This window comes from Clinocottus analis, unplaced genomic scaffold, assembly GCF_023055335.1.
Source record: "Clinocottus analis isolate CAN_PGR_092001 unplaced genomic scaffold, fCliAna1.0.p SCAF_20, whole genome shotgun sequence".
NCBI lineage: Eukaryota > Metazoa > Chordata > Actinopteri > Perciformes > Cottidae > Clinocottus > Clinocottus analis.
Window position 1 is genome coordinate 7,507,048 of NW_027175932.1, and position 20,126 is coordinate 7,527,173.

Here is a 20,126-nt window from a genome sequence, read left to right on the forward strand (position 1 = left end):
ATTGTCGATAAACACAAAGTACAGCTGAGGCTGATGGGATTGTGAATTATGTGGTCATAAACAAAATGAAAATGTATGGCAGTCCATCCAATAGTTGTTGAGATATTTGAGTCTGGCTTAAAGTTGCAGACTGACTGACGGATATTGTCATCCCTTGAGCCAAAATTGCCCCAAATGTTATACTTTTAACTTCAGCTTCTGTGAAAGACTGTAGAATTTGAACATTTTACACACCAAACAAATATTCGTAGAAAATAATTGGCAGGTTAATCAATGTTGACCTAATAAGAAATTCCAATTTTGGTATTCACAGATTTACCCTTCATTAGCATTAGAAACTCAAAGGTCAGCGCTTCCTCTGATTGAAAGTTGACATCTCTCCTCAGTGTTGAAACCTTGAAATATCACTAATATTTCACATTTAGTATTCTGTCGAATATCGCAACTTAGTGTCCTAATAACATACTAATATTCTTCATTATTTCATTTCTTAAACTGCACTACAACTTGTATTCTATTTTCTTTACCTTTTTATATATTTTAGTGAGTTTTAATGCATGTTCTTTATTGTTTTTAAATCTTTTTCTTTGGCATTATGTTTTGATGCTTTTAATGGTTTTGTGTGGAGCACTTTGAATTGCTTTGTTATTAAATGTGCTATACAAATAAACTTGCCTTGCCTCCATAGAAACCCACTCGAGCACAAACCAGCCAAACAGACGAGACACACAACCCCGAGTACAAAAAATACTTGATCAGCACCATACCAGCACTACGTTCCTCCGATACTGTAATCTATAAATGCACAGTCGGAGGGTTATTTTCATGTCCTCCAGCCCCATGAAGAGATTCAATGAATGGAGACTGTTAATTATACACTGCTGGGTGAGACTGCCACCGTGGCCCTAACGGCAGTTCATACTGCATGTGACTGTGGGTGGGTCAACATCTGTCAAGATCACAATGTGATCAGATTTGATTTATTTGTCCCTTTTAAAGTCAACACAACTCAAAAGGAGCTATTTGTTAGGAATCCGTAATTAAACACATATCTTTGGGTAATTATTTAAGTCCCTTGGGATGTTTGCTCTTGCCTCTTCACCTTGTTGATTCCTAACCACATACTGATTTTCTTGGATGCGTTGGAGCCTGCATGCACCATCTTAATAATAATAATAATACGAGTAATAATCAGGAGATGAATGAGGGGAGGTGACCAGAGAAAAGACAAACGAATGAGACTCTTGAACGAGTCCTCATCTGGCCTCGTGGAGCTGTAAAGAATGAAGGAGATGTTGTTTTTTAATAGTAAAATCACTTTTGTAAAAAAGTGAATTGACACTAAACCAAGAAAAAGCAGAGTGGTAGCAGCACACAAGTCTCCTATGTGTGTAATATGTGACTGAGTTAGGGGCCTCTGCAAACACATAAAGGCACGCACACACAGACACATGCACGCACGCACACACACACACACACACACACACACACACACACGCACAGCCTTCTATCCTGTTTCTGCAGTGGCTGTTGTATATATAGAAAGAGAGAGTGCAGAGAAGTGGAAGGATGGGCCAGGACAACCTGTTTTCATGGGAGCAGAAAAGGAATCCCAGCCACCGCCATCACCACACACACACACACGCACACACACACACACACTTACATTTCGCAGGTGTCTAGCATGTTCATAGTCTTACTGATTAGCACTGAACATAAACAGATGAGGCTGATGGGAATGTCACGAGTTTCTATATATTCTTTATAACCAAAGTAGCTGATTGTATAGTCCCTAATCCCTGGTAAATATGTCTCCCTGTGTGTTGCACTAATATCCTCTGTACCTCTGTAAAGCACAGCACATCTGGTGTGACTTTTGTGAATGAATTTTAGAGGCTTCACCACAGAGAGTGGATGTGCAAACAGCCTCTGGTTCAAGAGATTAAACTGTTCAACAAGGACAATGTTAGAATAAGATTTCTAACTCCTTGCTCCAAAAAATGTCCCAGGCCTAATTTACATGTACAGCAAACTAAGCCCTGCCTGCATTAGTATTCCACTGCAGCCGTCTTGTATAACAGTTGTGGTCAAGAGCATCCTAATCAAACTCTTGAAAAGTTATGTACAGAGTGAGACTGCAGTCGTTGCAGATAACCGCTGTGGCCGAAGAAAGGATTCATTTTACCTGGCCGACTTTTGTTTTTCCGCATGCGAGTAATCTTTTATCTTAAAATTAATAAGGACGGTCATACAACAGCAGGAAGGTGCAGGTGAGAGGGCTCTGACTGCAGCACCCCCCCTCCTCTTCATCTGCAGTAGGACAGAGGAGAGGAGATAAGATATACAAAGGAAGAGGGAAAGGAGAGGAGAAGGAGGATGGAGAGAAGGGAAAGTTCAAGGAAAGGAGAGGCTATGGAAAGAGAAAGAAGATGAGGAGTGGAAACAGGAGTGGAAAAGGGAATAGAGAGGAGAGAAGAAGAAATCGGTAGACAAGGCAAAGCAGGAGGAGAGGAAAAGTTAGAGGGAAAAGAGATGAGGGAAAGGAAGTGGAGATGATGAGAGAGGGGGAGATGAGAGGAGTGCAAGAGGACTGAATTTAGGAGGCTAGAGAAGAGGAAAGGAGAGGACAGGGAAGAAAGGAGATGAGAGGAAGGAAAAAGTGAAAGAGGCGAGTAAAGTAAAGAAAAAATAAAAGGGGAAGATAAGAGGAGAAGAATTACAGTAGAGAAAAAGAGAGGGAACATACATCCACAATTTCAACAAGCTTTCAACTACCAACGCGGGTGTCGGGTTTTAAAAAAGTGCTGATGACGACGATGCGGCAGAGTCAGAACAGGATGCTTGTCGACGACTGTCAGTCCAGCATCAGCAACATGTGACGAGCATGTTTTCACCTGCTGTCAGCAATCACAGCGAGAGATGATCCGTCAGAGGAGCAGGGCTAAGTTTAGGATGCAGGCTCCATGGCAGTCTGTGGCAGATCACTGTAGTTGAAGGTATACGTATTGTCACAGTCATGATCAAGCACTGAAAAACACCAGCTGTCAATTCACCACTTAGGATCATTGTTCGTTGGCACTGCTAGTATGCATTATGATGATAGTGTATACATTCTCAAAGATGTGGTGCAGTCCTAGTAAACTATAACTAGTGTTGTATGGGTAACAGTAACTATACTCTTTAAATAATACAATACAAGAATCAAAGTGAGGAGTGGAAACACACAATACAAATAAGGCGATTACAATAAAATGTTATAAATGTGACATTGAATACGTAATTTCTTTTTGGGAAGGGGGGGAGGGGAGGGGGACTATATAAAAGGGAAGCCTATTCTAAAAAAAGCTCTCTTCAACTGCATGTTGATTCCTTGCAATAGTCTGCTTTAAAGGAATAGATCAACATTTTGGGAAATGGCCTTTTGGCTGAGAGTTAGAGGAGATTAACACCACCTTTATATCTTAGAGGACTGTAGCTAGCAGCCGGTTAGCTTAGCAGAAATACTTGAAGCAGGGGAAAGCCACAATCCAGGTCCTGTCCAAGGGTAGCCAAACCTAACACACTATTAAAGCTCACTAGTTAACACATTAGATATAGTTCATTTAATCTGTACAAAACATGAACAAGGCTTTTTGTGCCAGCGGAGCCTCGGCCAACTGACAGTGTCGTGCTTCTGCCTGTCAACAAACCAATAAATGTAAACTATACTCAGTCAAACTCTATAAAAGTGGAGTCCGTAGCCTGATAATAGACTGAAATTGTTATCAACCTGACAAGGTTTTTTTTGCATCAGCAGTGACTGATATGAGCTGATATTTTAGTATTATGATTGAAATGTGTGTATTTGTATAGAGTGACTCAATATCACTAGGATGGACAATACGAGGGAGACAACAGCCTCTGAGACTAGTTAATGTTTGGTCAGATATTTCAGATAGTGAGGGGAATCATTTCCTGCTATTCCACTCAAAGAAAGGCGGCATACCAGCATGAATGACTCACTGTTGCCATATAAACCATGCAAGCCACGGTCATAAAACATTGTGCAAGCTTTCTTTCTGGGGAGGAAACATGAGAAAAAAAACAAACATGGAGGATAGATGCCTCCAGAAGGCAGACGTTATAAAACTATTGCCCAAGACTCCGTGGATCGTGATCGTATTTGTTCAGGGATCCAAACGTCTTGATTGGACAAATACCCGTGACTTGAGATACTGCTGAGAGGATGCAATGTAAAGACAACTACGATTGTTAATGTAAACCCTGGAGAAGAACCAGTCCGATGTTTGAAATTACACAAGTACCCTTATGAGGTATGACCTCATAGCAACTAACAAGTGAGGTTTCGTGATACAGGTAAATTTGCTTTTAGCACCATCTGGTGTAATTCTGTGGAACAGCAGGAGAAAAAGACACTACGGCCTTGTAGTGTTGTCATAGCAGGAAACACAAGTGTGTGTAACTCTGTGAATTGTGATTGTAAAATCACAATGTGGTTTTCAAAGTAAAATATTCATGTGCTATGAATTTAGTTGTGCTTCGAGGCCACAAGTAGTGATCACAATTCCTGTGAAATTGTGTTTGTATTTTCACGTTGACGTGTTTTACAAAAAGCTCATCTAGAGACGGACTACATGAACCCCCCAGTATGTGGCATTGATTCAGGCTGTAGACTTGATATATAAAAATAGAAATAAGTAAGTACAGCATGCACTGTATATTGCGCATCTCACCACTGTTAAAGGTTGACGACCACTTTAGGTAGATCAGGACAGTCCTTCATCCTGCCATTAAAGCTGTAATGTGTTTTATCAGTGCGTGTTGGTATCAGGGATGCGTCACAACATTCATGCTTTGAACACCTCAGAAATCAGATACTTTGGGCTGTGAAAAGGAAAAGCATCAAACAGTTTTGTCTTTTAAAAGCCGTAACAGCAAATGGAAAGAAAATAAGATGTGTAAATTTCTATGAAAAACAGAAATGTATAAAGTTCACAGCTCGGCTGACCAATAGATGAAGTCTTAAACCTCTCTCCTGGAACACAAACTGCACATGAACCAGACACGCCTCGACTTACTTACTCAACTCAGTTTATTTGGCGAGCCATTTATGTCCTGAAATTAATGAGGAAACTTTTTTTTCTTTTCTTACACATCAGAGCTGATTAATCAGAATTTGATCTCTTGATATTATTGATCTTGATGCAAAAAAAAAAAATCCAGTGACTGTTTCTCAGTTTAAATTCCCTCAGGGAAACAATACATTGAGCAGGTTATAAGCTGTGCCTTGTCTTCCAGACTCGAGTAAATGCAGTTAGAAACAGTTAGTTCATCATGTTGGGTGAGGACGGGGGAGAGAAAGATCTAAGCCAACACCGAGCCTGCCATAATTTATTTAAAGAGCCCAAAAAAAAACTACAGCTGAACAAAAATACCTTCACTCCATGAGTGAGGTGAGGCCTAGAAGCAATATGAAGGTGGAGGGTCTCGGGTACGAGGTGAAGCCTCCATCTAAGGTTGTCGATCCCTCGAACCACCAATCCTTTAAAACGGTGTCATGTGTGCAATTTTGAGGAAATCGAGGGGATAGAGAATCTGTAATAGCCTTTAATCTTTAATACTTTTTATTTGTAATATCATTTTTTTTGCCACCACAATGACCCAATCAATTCAATGCACTTGCATAATCATCACAGATCAGTTTCATAGAAAGGGCAAAAGCAGGGGAAACCAACTCCGGAAAATCATGGCGGAACAACTTTGATACCAACGATGACGCGGTCGAAAAAAAAACAAAACAAGCCTGAATTTTCACTTTAAAGACAAGCCAACGCCTCATCTCTCACAAACACCCGGAAGAAAACTATTTTATAATCGTCATGATATAAGTTTGGTTATGTTACATGCCTTTTTAATAAAGTAACAGGGAAAATAAAATAGAGAACCAGCAACATAGATAGCATGGACAGACAGTTCAAATAAAAAGGAAAATAAAAACAAAAAACAGCTCAATAGCCTACATCCTTTAAAAAAAAGGGGCATTTTCAACACATTTCAGTAGTCGGTCACAACATGCGTGATCATTTTCAGCATAAACTTGTGTCCTTCTACCTTTCTGAATGTGTTGGAAATGGCTTTTTTTAAGCATGTGGAACTAATCTGCTCACCCTCCCCAAAGTGTCCACCTTTCACTGAAACCACAGACCGCTTGACGTAACATTACATGACATTAAATCATGAGATCTTGGATTAATAATTACACAATCCTCTAATTGGGCTCAGGCTTCTAATCGCACGCTAATCTGTCTTCTCTATGAACCTAAGACCAAGATGAAAAGGATGAAGTGAGATAAAATTACATCTGCTGGGGCCACAGATCCACACTAACCACCGACTAAATGCTGTGGCTGTTCAGCACTGTGTATCATCTACCGGCAAATGTACACAGCAATTGCCAGGGCGTCTTTAAATTTATTGTACATTAAAAATGTTGGAATCAACCTCCCTCAGTCGTCGGTGGATGAAAACGTTTTTGACTCAGCCCTCTGAGAGCCCCGTGTTTTTTTCAGTGTGGAATAGCATCTTCTTTAAAATAAAACTTAATAGGCGCTGGTGTTACAGAAAGTGTCTTTTGAAGCTTTACGAGTCAGTACTTCCTGTGTGGAGTCCAATTAAATAAACAAGATAGTCTCTGCTGTACGATGAACATTTTGTAAAGAGTTTCCCCTCTGTGCTCAGTTATAAGTGCCCCATGTGCTCTTGAGATGATGCTGAACTACAGTAGCTGCACCACCAGCTAAATATTCAGTGTTGTGACGTGTTGGTATGCACAGACACGGGAGTGGAAATCCAACTAACCTTCTTGTTAAATGTAAGGGCTATTCCCCAAAAACTCTTTGCATTCCCTAAAAAGAATAACTGCGAGTGGGAGACCGCTGTACACCAAGTGTTGAAAGAACAGAGCATGTCATCTCTCACAAAAGACATACAGATGTGTTGACAAGTAATGCATGTGTTAAAAGAACAGCTTTAATGCATGTATATTCTGCAAACGTACCAGTATGTGCCTTGTTTAGGACAACATATCGCAGGTTACTTTTAAGACTGTAGATTGGGAGGGTGTCGTTCTCGGTCCATGCATTTAAATAGCAACACAGAAAAAAAAGACTAACACACACTTAACGCGCCTCAGAGAGGAAAATAAGTCACCCAGAGGTCTGCAGCAGTAAATCTTGTCATATCTTTCAAATAGATTTGGACTTATCTTTTTTTTCTTCCTTTTTTTCTTTTTTTTGTGTCTGTTAAATTTGAATGTTGACAGAATAGGAGTACATTTTGTGGATCACATTCAGAAGCCTCGTCTCTGTTCTTCTATACTTCAGTGTTGCCCGCGTATTGCCTGGTCCATGATCGGGCTGCGGGGAGACAGAAAGACAAAATGGTGGTGGAGGTGTGAGGAGAATGTGGTTCAGAACTGAGGATAAGGGAAGTGCTGCAGAGAGTACAGACAATCAAACCGAAAGCAACGGACATGTCACAGTATTTCTAAATACAAAACTAAAACAGTCAGTAAACAATTACTCACGCACAGAAAAGGAATTACCCAACCATTGCAATGATCAATTTGTTGTTGAGCAAGTTTAGCAGGCCGACATGCCACAGTTTTGTTGGTGTAATGGGGGCATCAACAAGGATTAGGTGTGTTATTTAAAGTCATCACAGAGACTGATAAAATATTTAAATTGAATAATCATTTTGTTATTACTCTATTACATAATCTGAGACTTAGCTTGTTAGTACATCTTGTTGAGCATTGTCTGTCTATAAACCACAACTACTTTACTGCCCAGCCATAAAGTCAGGTCTCTCTGCTTCTTTAGCATGGTTCTCCAAAACAGTGATCATGGGACAAACTGCTGTCAGCACTCAAAACTCAACGGCAGCTGAAATGTCTATTACGCACTGTGTTGCTCTGACGTGTGAACAGTCATCCCAGTCAGATGATTTACACACAAAAACTGCATACATTTCATCTATGTTTACTTACTGATGCATTTGTCTGCATTTACAGACAGATTATATTGTCAACTTGGTCCAAACCACCAAGACCTTGACTAGGTTGTTTAACATTCATGAGAACACAACCAGATAAATCTAAAATCATACTGGGTATGTGTGACAGTGGCAATATAGATCAGTAGACGCTTTAATGAATGATAACTAATCCTCACCTGTCTCAATGGCGTTGCTTTCGTTTCTCTTCCACTGCTCTGCAACATCGTTTGCGAGGGGATCATCTGGATTGGGGGCACTTAATAACGCCTGGATAGATAGCAACACTGTGCGGATCTGCAGGGCTGGAGACCACTTATCTGGAAGTTTAGAAAAATATGCAAAAAGAAAAATGGCTTTAAAAAAAATGGGTACACTTCAGGGTGATATGGAACAGGTATGATGGGGTAAAGATGCCCATACAGTCACAATATGCCAGTGTTGGATGGAAACCACCCCGAATGAGAGTGCGTTGAGCAGGAACTGCTGAGATCCACTGTTTCAACTACTGTAAGTCTATTGCTCCACTTATTTGCCACCTGCTGTGGATTTCTATATTTTATATCTGATTATTCACGATACAAGTCAGGTTTTTTACACAAAACTGCTATGAGCTTTCTCAGTTGAAGTCACAATTAAAGGTTTTTGACGAGTCTGTTTATGGCACTACTTCATGACAACTTAACGTTTGAGGGAAAACCAAAAATAAATGCAACTTCAAAATCCTGCAAAGGGTCGAGTATGGTAATAAAATATTACAATCGTGTGTTCTTACCTTTCAAAATGTCTAAACATATTCTTCCCAGTTTGTCAACATTGGGGTGGTAGATTTTGGTCATGAATCGCACTTTGGGAGCTGCCATGGGATACTCTTCTGGAAGAAATAGTTCAAGTTTAAAGGTGCCTCCTTCAAAAGGAGAGTCTTGAGGCCCTGCAATGATCACATGGAAGTAGCGTGCGTTCCCTTCATCTGGCATTGCCGTGATCCCTGGAACCGGCTCTGCCATCAACCGCTGCGTCTCCTGTGAGTGGTCAGAATGAGAAAAACATTACGCTACTGTTGAGATTTGTGAGTAGGTGTAGACTTTCAAGTATATAATGGATAGGGATGAACAATTTCACCTTGCTTAGTCACACAGTCACACACTTCAAAACTCGCCCACAATCTTCTGTTCAACACATACAAAAAGATGGCTGGAGAAATTCTGATGTACTGACACTGTACAGTGACTTACTCGCATCTAAAAACGCGAACAGAACGTCACATAACATTAAACACCTCTAATTCATCAAAATGAATTAATTTCTCCATCATTCAATGAATTGTTATTAAAAACTGCCAGATTTTTTTATGTGCATACATTTCAAGGATGCCGAGTAAGTTCTTCGAATTGTTTTTGTCAAATCCATACATACAATATCATAAATAAATCAGCAAATAGTCACGTTTAGAAATGGTTCCTGTGAATTTCTAGCATTTGATTTAAAGGGCTGATTCATTATCAAAGTAGTTGATTCATTTTCTGACAACAAGCTAATTGACTGTTACAGGTCGAAGTTTTTTAAAGATCCATTTGAACAATTCAGTACGCAGATGATTATGGTTTGACTGGCGTGTAGGCCTATACAATATATCCTATTATTTTGGGAATTGGATACTTCTGAGTTGCACTGCAAAATCAATAGAATCTTGCGACATTAAGGGACAATCAAAACAGAAATCAAAAAGGAGGAAGTGGACCGTTTTTCACATTGCTGCATTTGGTTAAGCAGGTGCACCAAAACATCTGCAGCCAACAGAAGAACTGCGTTGATCGTGGCGTAAAGACTGTTCACGTCTTCGTTACGAATGGAAAACAAACTACAGGTTTCCTTGAAGGAAGCTTGTGTCGTGTTTTCGCAATGAAAAACCTGCTCAACCCAAGAAACAGCAGCTCGATGTGGCGGAACAGGCGGATTGCGCCCACAGACTGGGCCTGGGCCAAGGAAGTGGCGGTGAGGTTTGACGGAGGAGACCGCAACCGGCCTTACATGTATTCCCACTTAAAGTCTTCATTATGTACACCAGAAGAAATACGAACACGTTTGCCTAATCACAAGCATTTCAATGTGTCGAGGCCACAACGGCAGCGTTCACATCCTCCTCGCATGTGAACCAAGCTAGCTTAGCCAACGCAGCGAATCCATTCAAATGGCGATTGGGGACAATATATCATAACTTATTTATTAATACAACCAATTAGCAACACGGTGATGTGGAGTATATAATTGAAGCACTACAACTAATGTACTCGAGCACAAATGAAACCACCGATTGAACGGAAGTGGCAAACAAAACACTGGCAGCCGCGGACCAGCGCGCTAGCTCGATAACTAGCTAGAGACGCGCTAAGTGTGCTAGTCGCGCTCACGTCAGGCTTCGCGTTGGATTGCAGTTAATATACGTCCATGTTCTCGCCAAACAAACCAAACAATACCAAACACACGGTGTAGTTATGTTATGTAAACACTGGCTGGTGTAAAGTGTACCTTGACGATCCTACGAGGCAAACCGCTCATCTTGTGTTAGCTATTATATTTTTAGCCGTGGACTCGCCTTCTCTTCAGGTTGGATGGACTGCGCTGGCGGGGCGGGGCCAGATAACGCTCTCTTCCGGTGGTTTGAGATGACGTAAGGAAATACGATGGTGTGCAAGATTGTATAAAAAATGTTATGGTAATTTTACTTCTCGATTTGAGCTTTAACAGGCGACTTTATTAAGAGAATGTAAAGCTTGTTTTGTACTCAAATGGGAAAAAAGAAATATTTAACAAAAATAGTATCAATACCATTTTATGTTATTGCAGTACCCAGTGTAATCTTCCTTTATTGCATCTTTTTTCTGCTGGTCCTTTCCTTAAATGTTTTATATTTACTGTTATACAATTTAATTATATCTTCGATTCATGCTGTTTTAACTCTTTTGTTGAGATACACATAATGAAAACATATTTTGATAGGTTGGAAATTGTCAATGAACAGCCCAGTTACAAAATTCATAATTGTAAAAGTTTGTTGGCAAGCAATGACTATGTGCTCTTTCTTTCACATGGTCCTTAAAAATAAAAAACTGAAAGGCTAAAGCAAAGCTGTAAGATTTCTGTTGGTCCGAACTAGCTTTTAATTAACACATACTAGTATGGGTACAGCATGAGAAGGTCCATCTGTATAGTATATACGTACAAGAAAGACTTAGAAATAATCACCTGAATATTAAATGTCACAACTTTAGAGTGTGTGTGGGATTGATTTCTTTCAGTCACATTCTTAGGCTTCATCATTTTGCAGGAATCAAACTTGTAAATTACACCAGCTTATGTCTGTTTCTGCTCAATTGGAGATACATTTTTTGTGGTTTTCTTTCATTATAATGTTGTCGTGGTAGTGTACTGGCGCCAGTCCATTATGTTTACATTTGCAGTAGTAGTTATAAAAAAAAACCTTAAACTCTAAGCAGTAAATATATACAACAATACACAGGATGTGATACTGTAAGTATGTTTTCCAAGGCTTATTTTTTTTTTGTAACAGCACTGACTTAAAGACTCATGACAACTTACGTAATATTCAACATTTATTATACATAATTGTGACAATAACACAAACATCATAGGCCGTTGTTTTACTTTGGCCTATCTGTCCTTTGGTGGATCCTTATTCCTGCGTCTTTGGTGGTACCTGTAAATATTGACACAGAAGGAAATTAATTTTGACCAATGTTCATCAGATATATTTTCTTTCAGCGCTTACACTCTGCTTCGGTTATTGACTGCAGTTATATATACACCTGTTGTGCAGTGGAAGATCCATACATGATCATTTTATACATGTTGTGTACTTACTGTCCAACTGGATACCACCGGTGTTTGGTAGTGAAAAACATCTTGCTTAGCTCCTCCATAGTGGGCCCCTTATTGTCCTTCAGCACCTCCTTGCTGAGGTGGGCCTTTAAAATCTGGTCGTGGGTCTCAACAGAGTTGGTCAGGGGGTCTGGCCGTTCTATAGGCTGCAAAGATTTACTGTCATGAGCGAGGTTCCCTCTTCCATAATTATACATTTATTTCCAGCAATCCTAAAACAATTTCCATAAATATTTTTGTACAGACACCTGATCATGTTTCATCTCTGACAGCTGTATGCAGTCATGTTTACAACACTTTACATTTTTTTCAAATAAGAAGTTAAAAGGGTTTAAATCTAACTTAACACTTCTTCATTAGTAAGTCTCTCCAAATACATTGATATTCATGATGCTAGAAAGTGCTTTTACCTGGGTAAGCTCATAGGGAATGTCTACAGTGGGATGGTAACACACTATGGTGCTCCCATCTGAAGTCACACCAATTTCCACATTACTGAATCCAAAAAAAACAAAAAAAACCTTGAGGTTATTGTCCTAAACACAATATCTTTCCAAATCATTTCACATTTACTATATTATTACTTTCACAATGTTTCAAATCGTAAAAATGCTTCCGTGACTACTAGTATTTTCTTTAAATGTCACATGTATTTATTAAATTGTATCAGAACCATAGATTTTTAGAACCATAGTTAGACTAACTGTATGAGAGTTTTTTTAAATTTATTTATAAAAACTATGAACTTCTTCACATACCAGTTATGGACATCAGGTAAAGGACCACTGGACTTTTGTCGCATTGGCACCAAACATGCTGCAGCAGGAATTAAAAGGTGAAACACACATACACTAACGTACCTACACTAATACCTACATTAGCAGGACTTTTTAGCTATAAATCAAACCACCACATTAGAAAGCATGAATCCCCACAACATTAATGATTTCTAAAAGGGAGGATCAATTAGAGACACATTATGTACATTTAGAATTGATTTACAGTAAATACGGGTTTGACAGTAAACACGTTAAGCGCTCGCCCAATCCAAGTGTTTACCTACTTAACATATTTTCAAGGTTAGCCTGTTAGCATTTACTCCCACCACCAATGTGCTAAAGAGTAAAAAAGGCCGATTATCACGACCTCCAACAAATTCCTTGTTCGTGAGACAACATAACTTACTTTGAACATGTCGTAGTTGGGTGGCGTTAGAAAGTCGCGTGAAGAGGCTGTGTAGCTTGCACAAATGACCTGACGCCATGCTTAGTTCGGAGGAGTTATTTTCTGGTGTGCATCACTAAAACAGTTCCGTCTTAGCGATCAGACTCACGCAGTTTGGTTCCACTTCGTGACAACCAGTCACACAACAAACTAAAACAGCACTAACTTTATGTGCACTATAAGCTTGGCAAAAGCAATTCACATGTTGAGTATCTTATTTTTAAACTTGATTTAATTTGAAAAACAATTAAAAGTTTTGTCCACTCCTATTTTGGAGGACTGAATGTTTTAGTAACATTACACCAAGCCTGTCAGGTGTCCTCTGAAATAGCTTGTGAAAAAGGAAGATATTTTACTGCTCTCTCAAAAAGCCTACCTTATAAATAGCTTCAAATGGGAATGTTTGAAATGGCATATTTTTCCTTAAAATGCCACGACGCACAATAAATCTAAAAAGATGGCGTAGTATCTGCTACTTTATCAATTTCACCTCAAGTTTGACCCATTTTACACATAAATATCATGTATGCTTTGCAGATTCCAAAGGACAAAAGGTTTACACATTATATAAACTGTATTTATTTATTGAATACACATTTTTGTTTTAACTCTTTGGCCAAATGTGAGTACACCAGCTTCTTTTAATATTTAATTTCACCATCCATTAATTACACAAATTCCAGGTATGCAATGTTAATGACACAAATGTAATGTAAAAATAGTTTTAGTAGCATATTACATTTGTAAATGTACAAAGAAAGGAGATTGTTTTCAGTTTGCCTAAACATTCAAATATTTGAATAACTGCTTCGAAATAAAATTCTTTGTAATATTCACCAATATGAATACGAGAGAAAAACATGTCTCTTCTTTTCTCAACACAAAGTCAAGTGTGCAAGCTGCTGCTGTTGTCGTTGTTGTTACCTGTGCCGAGAGACAAGCCAAACACGTTTTTCAGGTATGTTGGGTCCAGTTTGCTCAGGCCAAGCGGTCAAATTCTTCAGATATGCAGCTTTGTTTATTTAAATCCTTTTGCCATGAACTACTGCACTATGAGGAACACAGCAACAAGAGTTTATTCATGTTTTCAGGTTGTTGATGCGTCACTCAGAAACTTCCATCTCTGCCGTGGCTGCAGTGCCGGATACCTGTGATCCTGTGTTCGGCACCAAGCGCTCTCGACTGCCAAACACCTCAACCACTGGAGGGGAACATCACAATAATGTGAGCGTCAGCAACTTAACAAGACCCCATACATAGAAGTCAATTGGTGAAGAGAGTTATTTAACATTGAATATGATTTCAATGAACAGCATTCATTTTGTGATGTTTATGTGTGCGACAAAGAAAAAAGGAAGGAAAGAAGCTATACCTGCTGCAACATCACTTATATCCCAAACCCGCAAGCCATCCCTCTGTCCCCCGAAGGCGTAGACAAAGGGCATATCAGGGCAACATGACGCACAGAACAGTACCCCCTGTTAATGGGTGGGAAGAAATTGTTATAATTCCTTCAACGACCACAAACTTCAGTACTTTGACGTTACAAAATACTTCTACAATGGATTGGGGTGAAATAATCTGAGATTTACATGCTACATCGGTAAATTCTTACCATTTTCATGTCTCGTGAGTGCACCAAGTTGGGCTTATTGCCCAAAATGTCCCAAATCTTAACGGATTTGTCAGCTGATGAGGTGACCAGGCATCCTTTGATCTGGCTGCTGAGGTCCAAACCTGCAGATGTGTTGAGATTATATTTTTCATTGTGCAGTCAATATGCCTTAAAAACAATTTAATTCATCCAAGAAGCAAAACCTCAAACTAAAGGATGAGTAAGGTGCCGCTTAGTTGTCCATCAACATAGATTACAGAAGGAACTGTATTCGAGATTTCACTGACAATGTCTTCACACTCACTATACACTTAAAGGCAAATTAAATGGTGGAAAACATGTACGGGGAAGGGCCCCTGCTGGCTGGATTGGGTGTTGCTCACAGGGCGCATAAAAATGTCTTCAAAGACTGACTGAAAGCACAGCCGCCACAAGTTTCCACCCTTTTCCTGTTATGTACCAACAATGTTGACCCATAATTTCATCCTTCCTAAATGACTCATGACCAACTGGCTGACCACAAACAGCAGAACAACAAGTGCCGAATGATTTGTGCTGTTCAAATTAGAGCCGTAGTGCACCGATACATCATTTTTACTTCCACTTCCTACCTGACACTTCTGCGTCGTGAGCCCTCAGTGTGAAAACAGGTTTATCTGAGCGTGCGTCCAGGCAGTAGATAAATCCATCCTCTGTGCTGGCCTGAAACACAACCATAGAGTCAAGTTAACCACTAAGCTTGTGATAATAGAATAAGAAGGATACACAAGGTTTATTGCACAATGATTATAAAGCATACATACCAGGCATATTTGTAATTGTTATTTACAACCGTTAAAGTTTTAAAAAGCCTCCTATCACAATCAATTTGAGCATCTACCAGGAAGTTCCACGGTGAAAAGTGGTCCCAAGTCAGCCGCTCCACTTGACCACTAAACCTCCAGGTCCGATTGCTGTTGTCTGGACTGCGGCAGTCATACAGGACAGCTGTCCTGAAAAGAAACATTTTTGTGTCTCAAACTCGCTGTGAATGTAAATCTTCGTGAACAAAATCTGTTTGTGTCCTTTCACCTCATTCCATAAACTAATGATAAACCGAGATTACACTTACTTGTCATATGATCCTGATATCAGAGTCTGTGCTTCAAATGGGTGGAATGATATGGTCTGAACCTAAAAGATTCAAAATAAAAATAACTTTCCCAGAAGCTAAAGCCTGCAAATTTAGATAAAACACCAACAATACACTTTAAATTACATCCAGTCGAATAACTGTTCTCATTACTTACCTTGTCAGTGTGCCTGTGCAGAGTTGTGGCTGGTTTGCCTTGAGTAAGATCCCACAAGATAACCGTGTCATCTGCCGATGCACTGGCCAACACATTTCTAAATAAGAGAAGGAAGATTTGTTTTACGGTAAAATAATTGCTTTGAGATGCACGAGTGTACACCTACACCATCATGGTCTACAAAACAATAAGGAAATACATCTTCCTGCCATTAAATGCATTTTTTGAGGACCTTTTTTTCCAGTGCAATGGAAATATGGATTATCTTTAAAATACTGACCTGATCAGTTTGTTCCAGGATAAATCCAGTACTGCATCTGTGTGGCCCTCAACAGGCTCTGCCGCTGCCCCCTGGCATCAACGAGAACAGACAACATTGTGTTAATAATATATGACAATGCAGGAAATAATGCAGCAAGACAAACAAGTCTAATATTGATGTTGAATAAAAACATTCATAAAAAAGCATTAAATCATTCTATTTCCAATTGTTTCCATTATCAAGACATCAAACCCCTTTTCCACAAATTTGGAAAATTCAACGAGCAGGATTTCACAAAAAGACAGTTAATCAAAGACTTACAGTTTCACCATGAATTAAATGAATGAACGTGACCCAATTCCCATCATACAGATGCTTATTTAAAACCAGGCTTGTACCTTCTTGCTCTTTTTCTTCTTTTTGGATGCCTTCTTATTCCCTAAGGAAAAGACTGGCTCCAAACAGTCCACCACATCCAGATCCCACACATCTATTTTTGGAGTCATGTTTCCCACTGCGGCATAGTTTCCTGTAATAAGGACATAGGGCATGGAAAGATTAGGTACAGTGGAACATGCACATTCAATCGATACGTTTACATTATTCTTAGTCATGGGTTGGATTAAGGTTAAAAATGACGCTGAGAACTATTGGTTGAAATTCCTTACTGTCAAGTGAACGTCAATACAAAGTTAATTCAAACTGAGGCATGGTTTAGAGAGGAACACGATTTTTGTAAATGTTCATCAGAGCGAAGCTGAATTGTCTTACCTGCTTGTTCTCCAGGACTGGGGTCAAAGTTCAGCCACTCCACACACAGTGGATAAGCCGGTAGCAGAATATCATGATGAACATACAGAGAGTCCTCCTCGGAGTTATAAACTGAAAAACAAGATATCTAGTATTTAATATAGATTTGAAAATTCTCCCAAATGAAAGATTTACAACAAATGTTTGATTATTAATTTCACATTTATATGCTATGAATTTAGCTTATATTCCGAGCGAGAAGAGCAGTATCTGAAAAAAAGAAGATATTTTCCTGTGTCTTCAGAAAACCCGCTGTCATCATGTCATGTCACTTATAAAGATTTTTACCATGGATCTCCAGATTGCAGCAGTCCTTCTCTGCTCGGCCTGTAAGGATGAGATTGTCACTGGGCTTGATTTGGAAGTCTTCTCGCTCATATTGGTCCTTGAGAGAAGAACAGAGATAGCTAAGCAATGAGTATCAAGGTTGTCTCAACTTAAAGTCACAGCAAGAACGGGATTTTAGTTGTTTTTGCAAAATGTTCCAAGTTACGTTTGTGCAATCCCCCTTTTTTAATCATTACTAAAACATCAGAGATACAGTTTTAAGTCTTGCTCATAGGTTTAATGACATTCTTGCACTGAAATACACATTTCTAATTACATTTTCACAGCTATATGTTCGTGGTTGATATTAAACTTCAGGTACTACTTGAAGTAGGACTACACTGAATCTGCATTCATGTGATCATTAGGTGCACTTACTGTGTCTTTGATGGTGATGTAGGGATCCTCCTCATTAGAGCTGAACACTGTAAGCCCAGCCAGACTGTCACCGAGACTAGCCGTCACTAAATTTAAGACAAACCAACAGCAGACATACAGTCAAATTCAACTGCATTTAAATACATACAAGTGAAGTGCACAGAATGAGCAAAAATGTGTTTAACTGTACACACACACATCTCCCCACTCACCTGCATCCTCTTCATCATATTTATCCAGGCCGTACTCTGCCAGCTCGTCATCTTCGTCCTTTATATCTCCATCCTCTGGTAGTCCAGCAACATCCGGTGTATTACCATCAGGATTCTCCTCAATAGCTATACCTTCATCATCGTCTTCATCATCCTCAGCTGCCAGTTCACTAATTTAGGAGAGTAGATCAAATTCAAACAAAAAAGCATGGCACCAGCTTCAGCTGTTCAGGGAAAAACTAGTATTATATTTCTATTCAGCACTCACTGACAGGTAATGCTTTCACTCACATTTAGACAATAGATCAATGCAGTAATGTGAGTTGTATTTCAACATACCCCAGTTCCTGTTTTGCATCAGTAATGATGCGCTGTAGCTCCTCTTGGCTCAACTCTACCTGAAATGGAATAAAGAAAGAAGTTGATAAGCTCATGTGTCACAAGCTATTATAAGATGCAATAAAAGTGCGATCTTTTTTAGTTGAATCCTTAAAAAAACATGATAAGTACTAATACAAAAAAACAAAGCACTGGTAGAACAAAAACGATTATATTACATTTCATTAATGTATATTTGGAAAGGCTTTGATCTCATAAGCAACCCTTTGCTGCTGCTTTTAATACAGCACACCTTTAGATATACAGAAGGACCTAAAATCCACTCAGTAAAGTAACCTGGTCTGATTTTAGGTCTTCTCCACAGCCTTCAGTGCATTTTACATGGTGTAACAATTATTTTGTCACTTTTAATTGAACTACATGGAGCATTGACGAACCAAGGGTAGTTTACATTTTTATATTATAATGTAAACTGATTCTGACATTTAACATCAACTGTACGGTTACTAATACCCATTACACACACTATTTGTGTATGCATATAGCTATATGTTACAGTTTATGTTTGTTTTGACAGTGTCGAGGGACACATTATCTTTAAAGCTACCTAGAAATATAAATTACAGCCAAAAGGCTTAGACCATTGGTCATTTAAATTAGCATGGCAGCATGTATTGTAGCTAGCTCCTGCCATGTTGACAAACTAGCCGCTTGTCGGCTAACACTAGCTAACTAGCTGAACATGTTAGCTACTTACTTTGTCTGGGGTTTCTTTGGAAACGCCTCTCCTCACCCATCCAACACAAGTGATCTGGGCACTCATTTCGGAAAAGCCGTGGGGTGTATCGATCAAAACAATACAATATACACGCATGTACCGTTTGTCAAAATTGTTTCTGCTCAGGCACGCAAACAGTGAGCGTACATGTGAGTAAAAATGGGGCCTGTGTCGCTTGTAGTTGACGTCCACAGAGCGTTGGAAAACGTGCCTGATCAGAAATGTTGAACCGCCCCCTTACAGTGCTGCTTTAATGAAAGATCGTTTTTAATGTTGTAAAATGTTCCAATATCAGTAGCAAGTTCCTGCAAAATACAACACACAGCTTCAGTATAAGATAATTGCCAAAGATTAATCAGTTTCTGATCAGAGATTGTTAGTTCAGGGATAGTTGTGTGTTTTGTTTATAGTTCCTGGAATGTGTACTAACCAGGTTGAGGCTATTTTGCATGCTTACACAATGCAACTGATAAACATCAAAGATTGTAACAGTATGACATCATATGGTTTTAATGCAGGAGTGGTAACAGCACATCTGTTACTTATATTTCCCTGTATATACACTTTATACACACTATATATACTTTGCATTTTCTTTATTATTTAATTTTCTGTGGAAGACCTAGGACATGCTGGAGGGATTCTTTTTTCGGCTGGCCTGGGAACGTCTCAGGGTCCCCCAGACTGAGATAGAAAATGTTGAAGATGAGAGGGAAGCCAAGGTCGGCCTGCTGGGCCTCCTGCCACGGCGACCTGACCCCGGATAAGCGACGGAAAATGCATGGATTTCTGAAATTGAATAGGTTTACTCAGTAAATTTGCTTGCTGCTGCTACAAACAATTTCCCCCCTGTGGATGAATCAAGTATATCTATCTATCTATCTATCTATCTATCTATCTATCTATCTATCTATCTATCTATCTATCTATCTATCTATCT

The 20,126-nt window shown here is 39.3% G+C and overlaps 3 protein-coding genes across 3 annotated transcripts; all 3 read right to left on the bottom strand.

Moving 5' to 3' along the window:
- Nucleotides 1–5,606: 5,606 nt before the first annotated feature.
- ube2nb (ubiquitin-conjugating enzyme E2Nb) lies at nucleotides 5,607–10,704 on the bottom strand. Its single transcript, XM_068586491.1, has 4 exons — nucleotides 10,582–10,704; nucleotides 8,828–9,074; nucleotides 8,232–8,372; nucleotides 5,607–7,415 (listed from the first exon to the last, which is right to left on the bottom strand). Exons 1-4 carry the CDS (start codon nucleotides 10,609–10,611, stop codon nucleotides 7,372–7,374), a joined length of 462 nt encoding a protein of 153 aa, XP_068442592.1. The 5' UTR covers nucleotides 10,612–10,704; the 3' UTR covers nucleotides 5,607–7,371.
- Nucleotides 10,705–11,681: 977 nt separating this feature from the next.
- Nucleotides 11,682–13,223, bottom strand: mrpl42 (mitochondrial ribosomal protein L42). Its single transcript, XM_068586848.1, has 5 exons — nucleotides 13,138–13,223; nucleotides 12,711–12,768; nucleotides 12,363–12,447; nucleotides 11,935–12,098; nucleotides 11,682–11,770 (listed from the first exon to the last, which is right to left on the bottom strand). The coding sequence occupies exons 1-5, from the start codon at nucleotides 13,214–13,216 to the stop codon at nucleotides 11,725–11,727; spliced, it is 432 nt and encodes a 143-aa protein (XP_068442949.1). The 5' UTR covers nucleotides 13,217–13,223; the 3' UTR covers nucleotides 11,682–11,724.
- Nucleotides 13,224–13,731: 508 nt separating this feature from the next.
- Nucleotides 13,732–19,363, bottom strand: pwp1 (PWP1 homolog, endonuclein). The gene is made up of 15 exons (XM_068586582.1): nucleotides 19,166–19,363; nucleotides 18,409–18,467; nucleotides 18,070–18,239; nucleotides 17,858–17,943; nucleotides 17,441–17,537; nucleotides 17,114–17,224; nucleotides 16,741–16,871; nucleotides 16,361–16,431; nucleotides 16,081–16,177; nucleotides 15,903–15,964; nucleotides 15,672–15,783; nucleotides 15,403–15,493; nucleotides 14,792–14,913; nucleotides 14,549–14,654; nucleotides 13,732–14,377 (listed from the first exon to the last, which is right to left on the bottom strand). Exons 1-15 carry the CDS (start codon nucleotides 19,280–19,282, stop codon nucleotides 14,280–14,282), a joined length of 1,530 nt encoding a protein of 509 aa, XP_068442683.1. The 5' UTR covers nucleotides 19,283–19,363; the 3' UTR covers nucleotides 13,732–14,279.
- Nucleotides 19,364–20,126: the final 763 nt, after the last annotated feature.

What these genes read in the sequence shown, in the direction of transcription:
- pwp1 (XM_068586582.1), bottom strand. Translation starts at nt 19,282, where the DNA reads ATGCGTGTATATTGTATTGTTTTGATCGATACACCCCACGGCTTTTCC. An exon ending in ATATGATGAAGAGGATGCAG is followed by an intron (nt 17,944 to 18,069) that starts GTGAGTGGGGAG and finishes TCTTAAATTTAG; the next exon opens with TGACGGCTAGTCTCGGTGAC. An exon ending in CTGCAATCTGGAGATCCATG is followed by an intron (nt 17,225 to 17,440) that starts GTAAAAATCTTT and finishes CTTGTTTTTCAG; the next exon opens with TTTATAACTCCGAGGAGGAC.
- mrpl42 (XM_068586848.1), bottom strand. Translation starts at nt 13,216, where the DNA reads ATGGCGTCAGGTCATTTGTGCAAGCTACACAGCCTCTTCACGCGACTT. An exon ending in CCAACTACGACATGTTCAAA is followed by an intron (nt 12,769 to 13,137) that starts GTAAGTTATGTT and finishes TTCCTGCTGCAG; the next exon opens with CATGTTTGGTGCCAATGCGA. An exon ending in TTCCCTATGAGCTTACCCAG is followed by an intron (nt 12,099 to 12,362) that starts GTAAAAGCACTT and finishes AAATCTTTGCAG; the next exon opens with CCTATAGAACGGCCAGACCC.
- ube2nb (XM_068586491.1), bottom strand. Translation starts at nt 10,611, where the DNA reads ATGAGCGGTTTGCCTCGTAGGATCGTCAAG. An exon ending in TGCCTCGTAGGATCGTCAAG is followed by an intron (nt 9,075 to 10,581) that starts GTACACTTTACA and finishes GACCACTCACAG; the next exon opens with GAGACGCAGCGGTTGATGGC. An exon ending in ATGTTTAGACATTTTGAAAG is followed by an intron (nt 8,373 to 8,827) that starts GTAAGAACACAC and finishes CTAAACTTCCAG; the next exon opens with ATAAGTGGTCTCCAGCCCTG.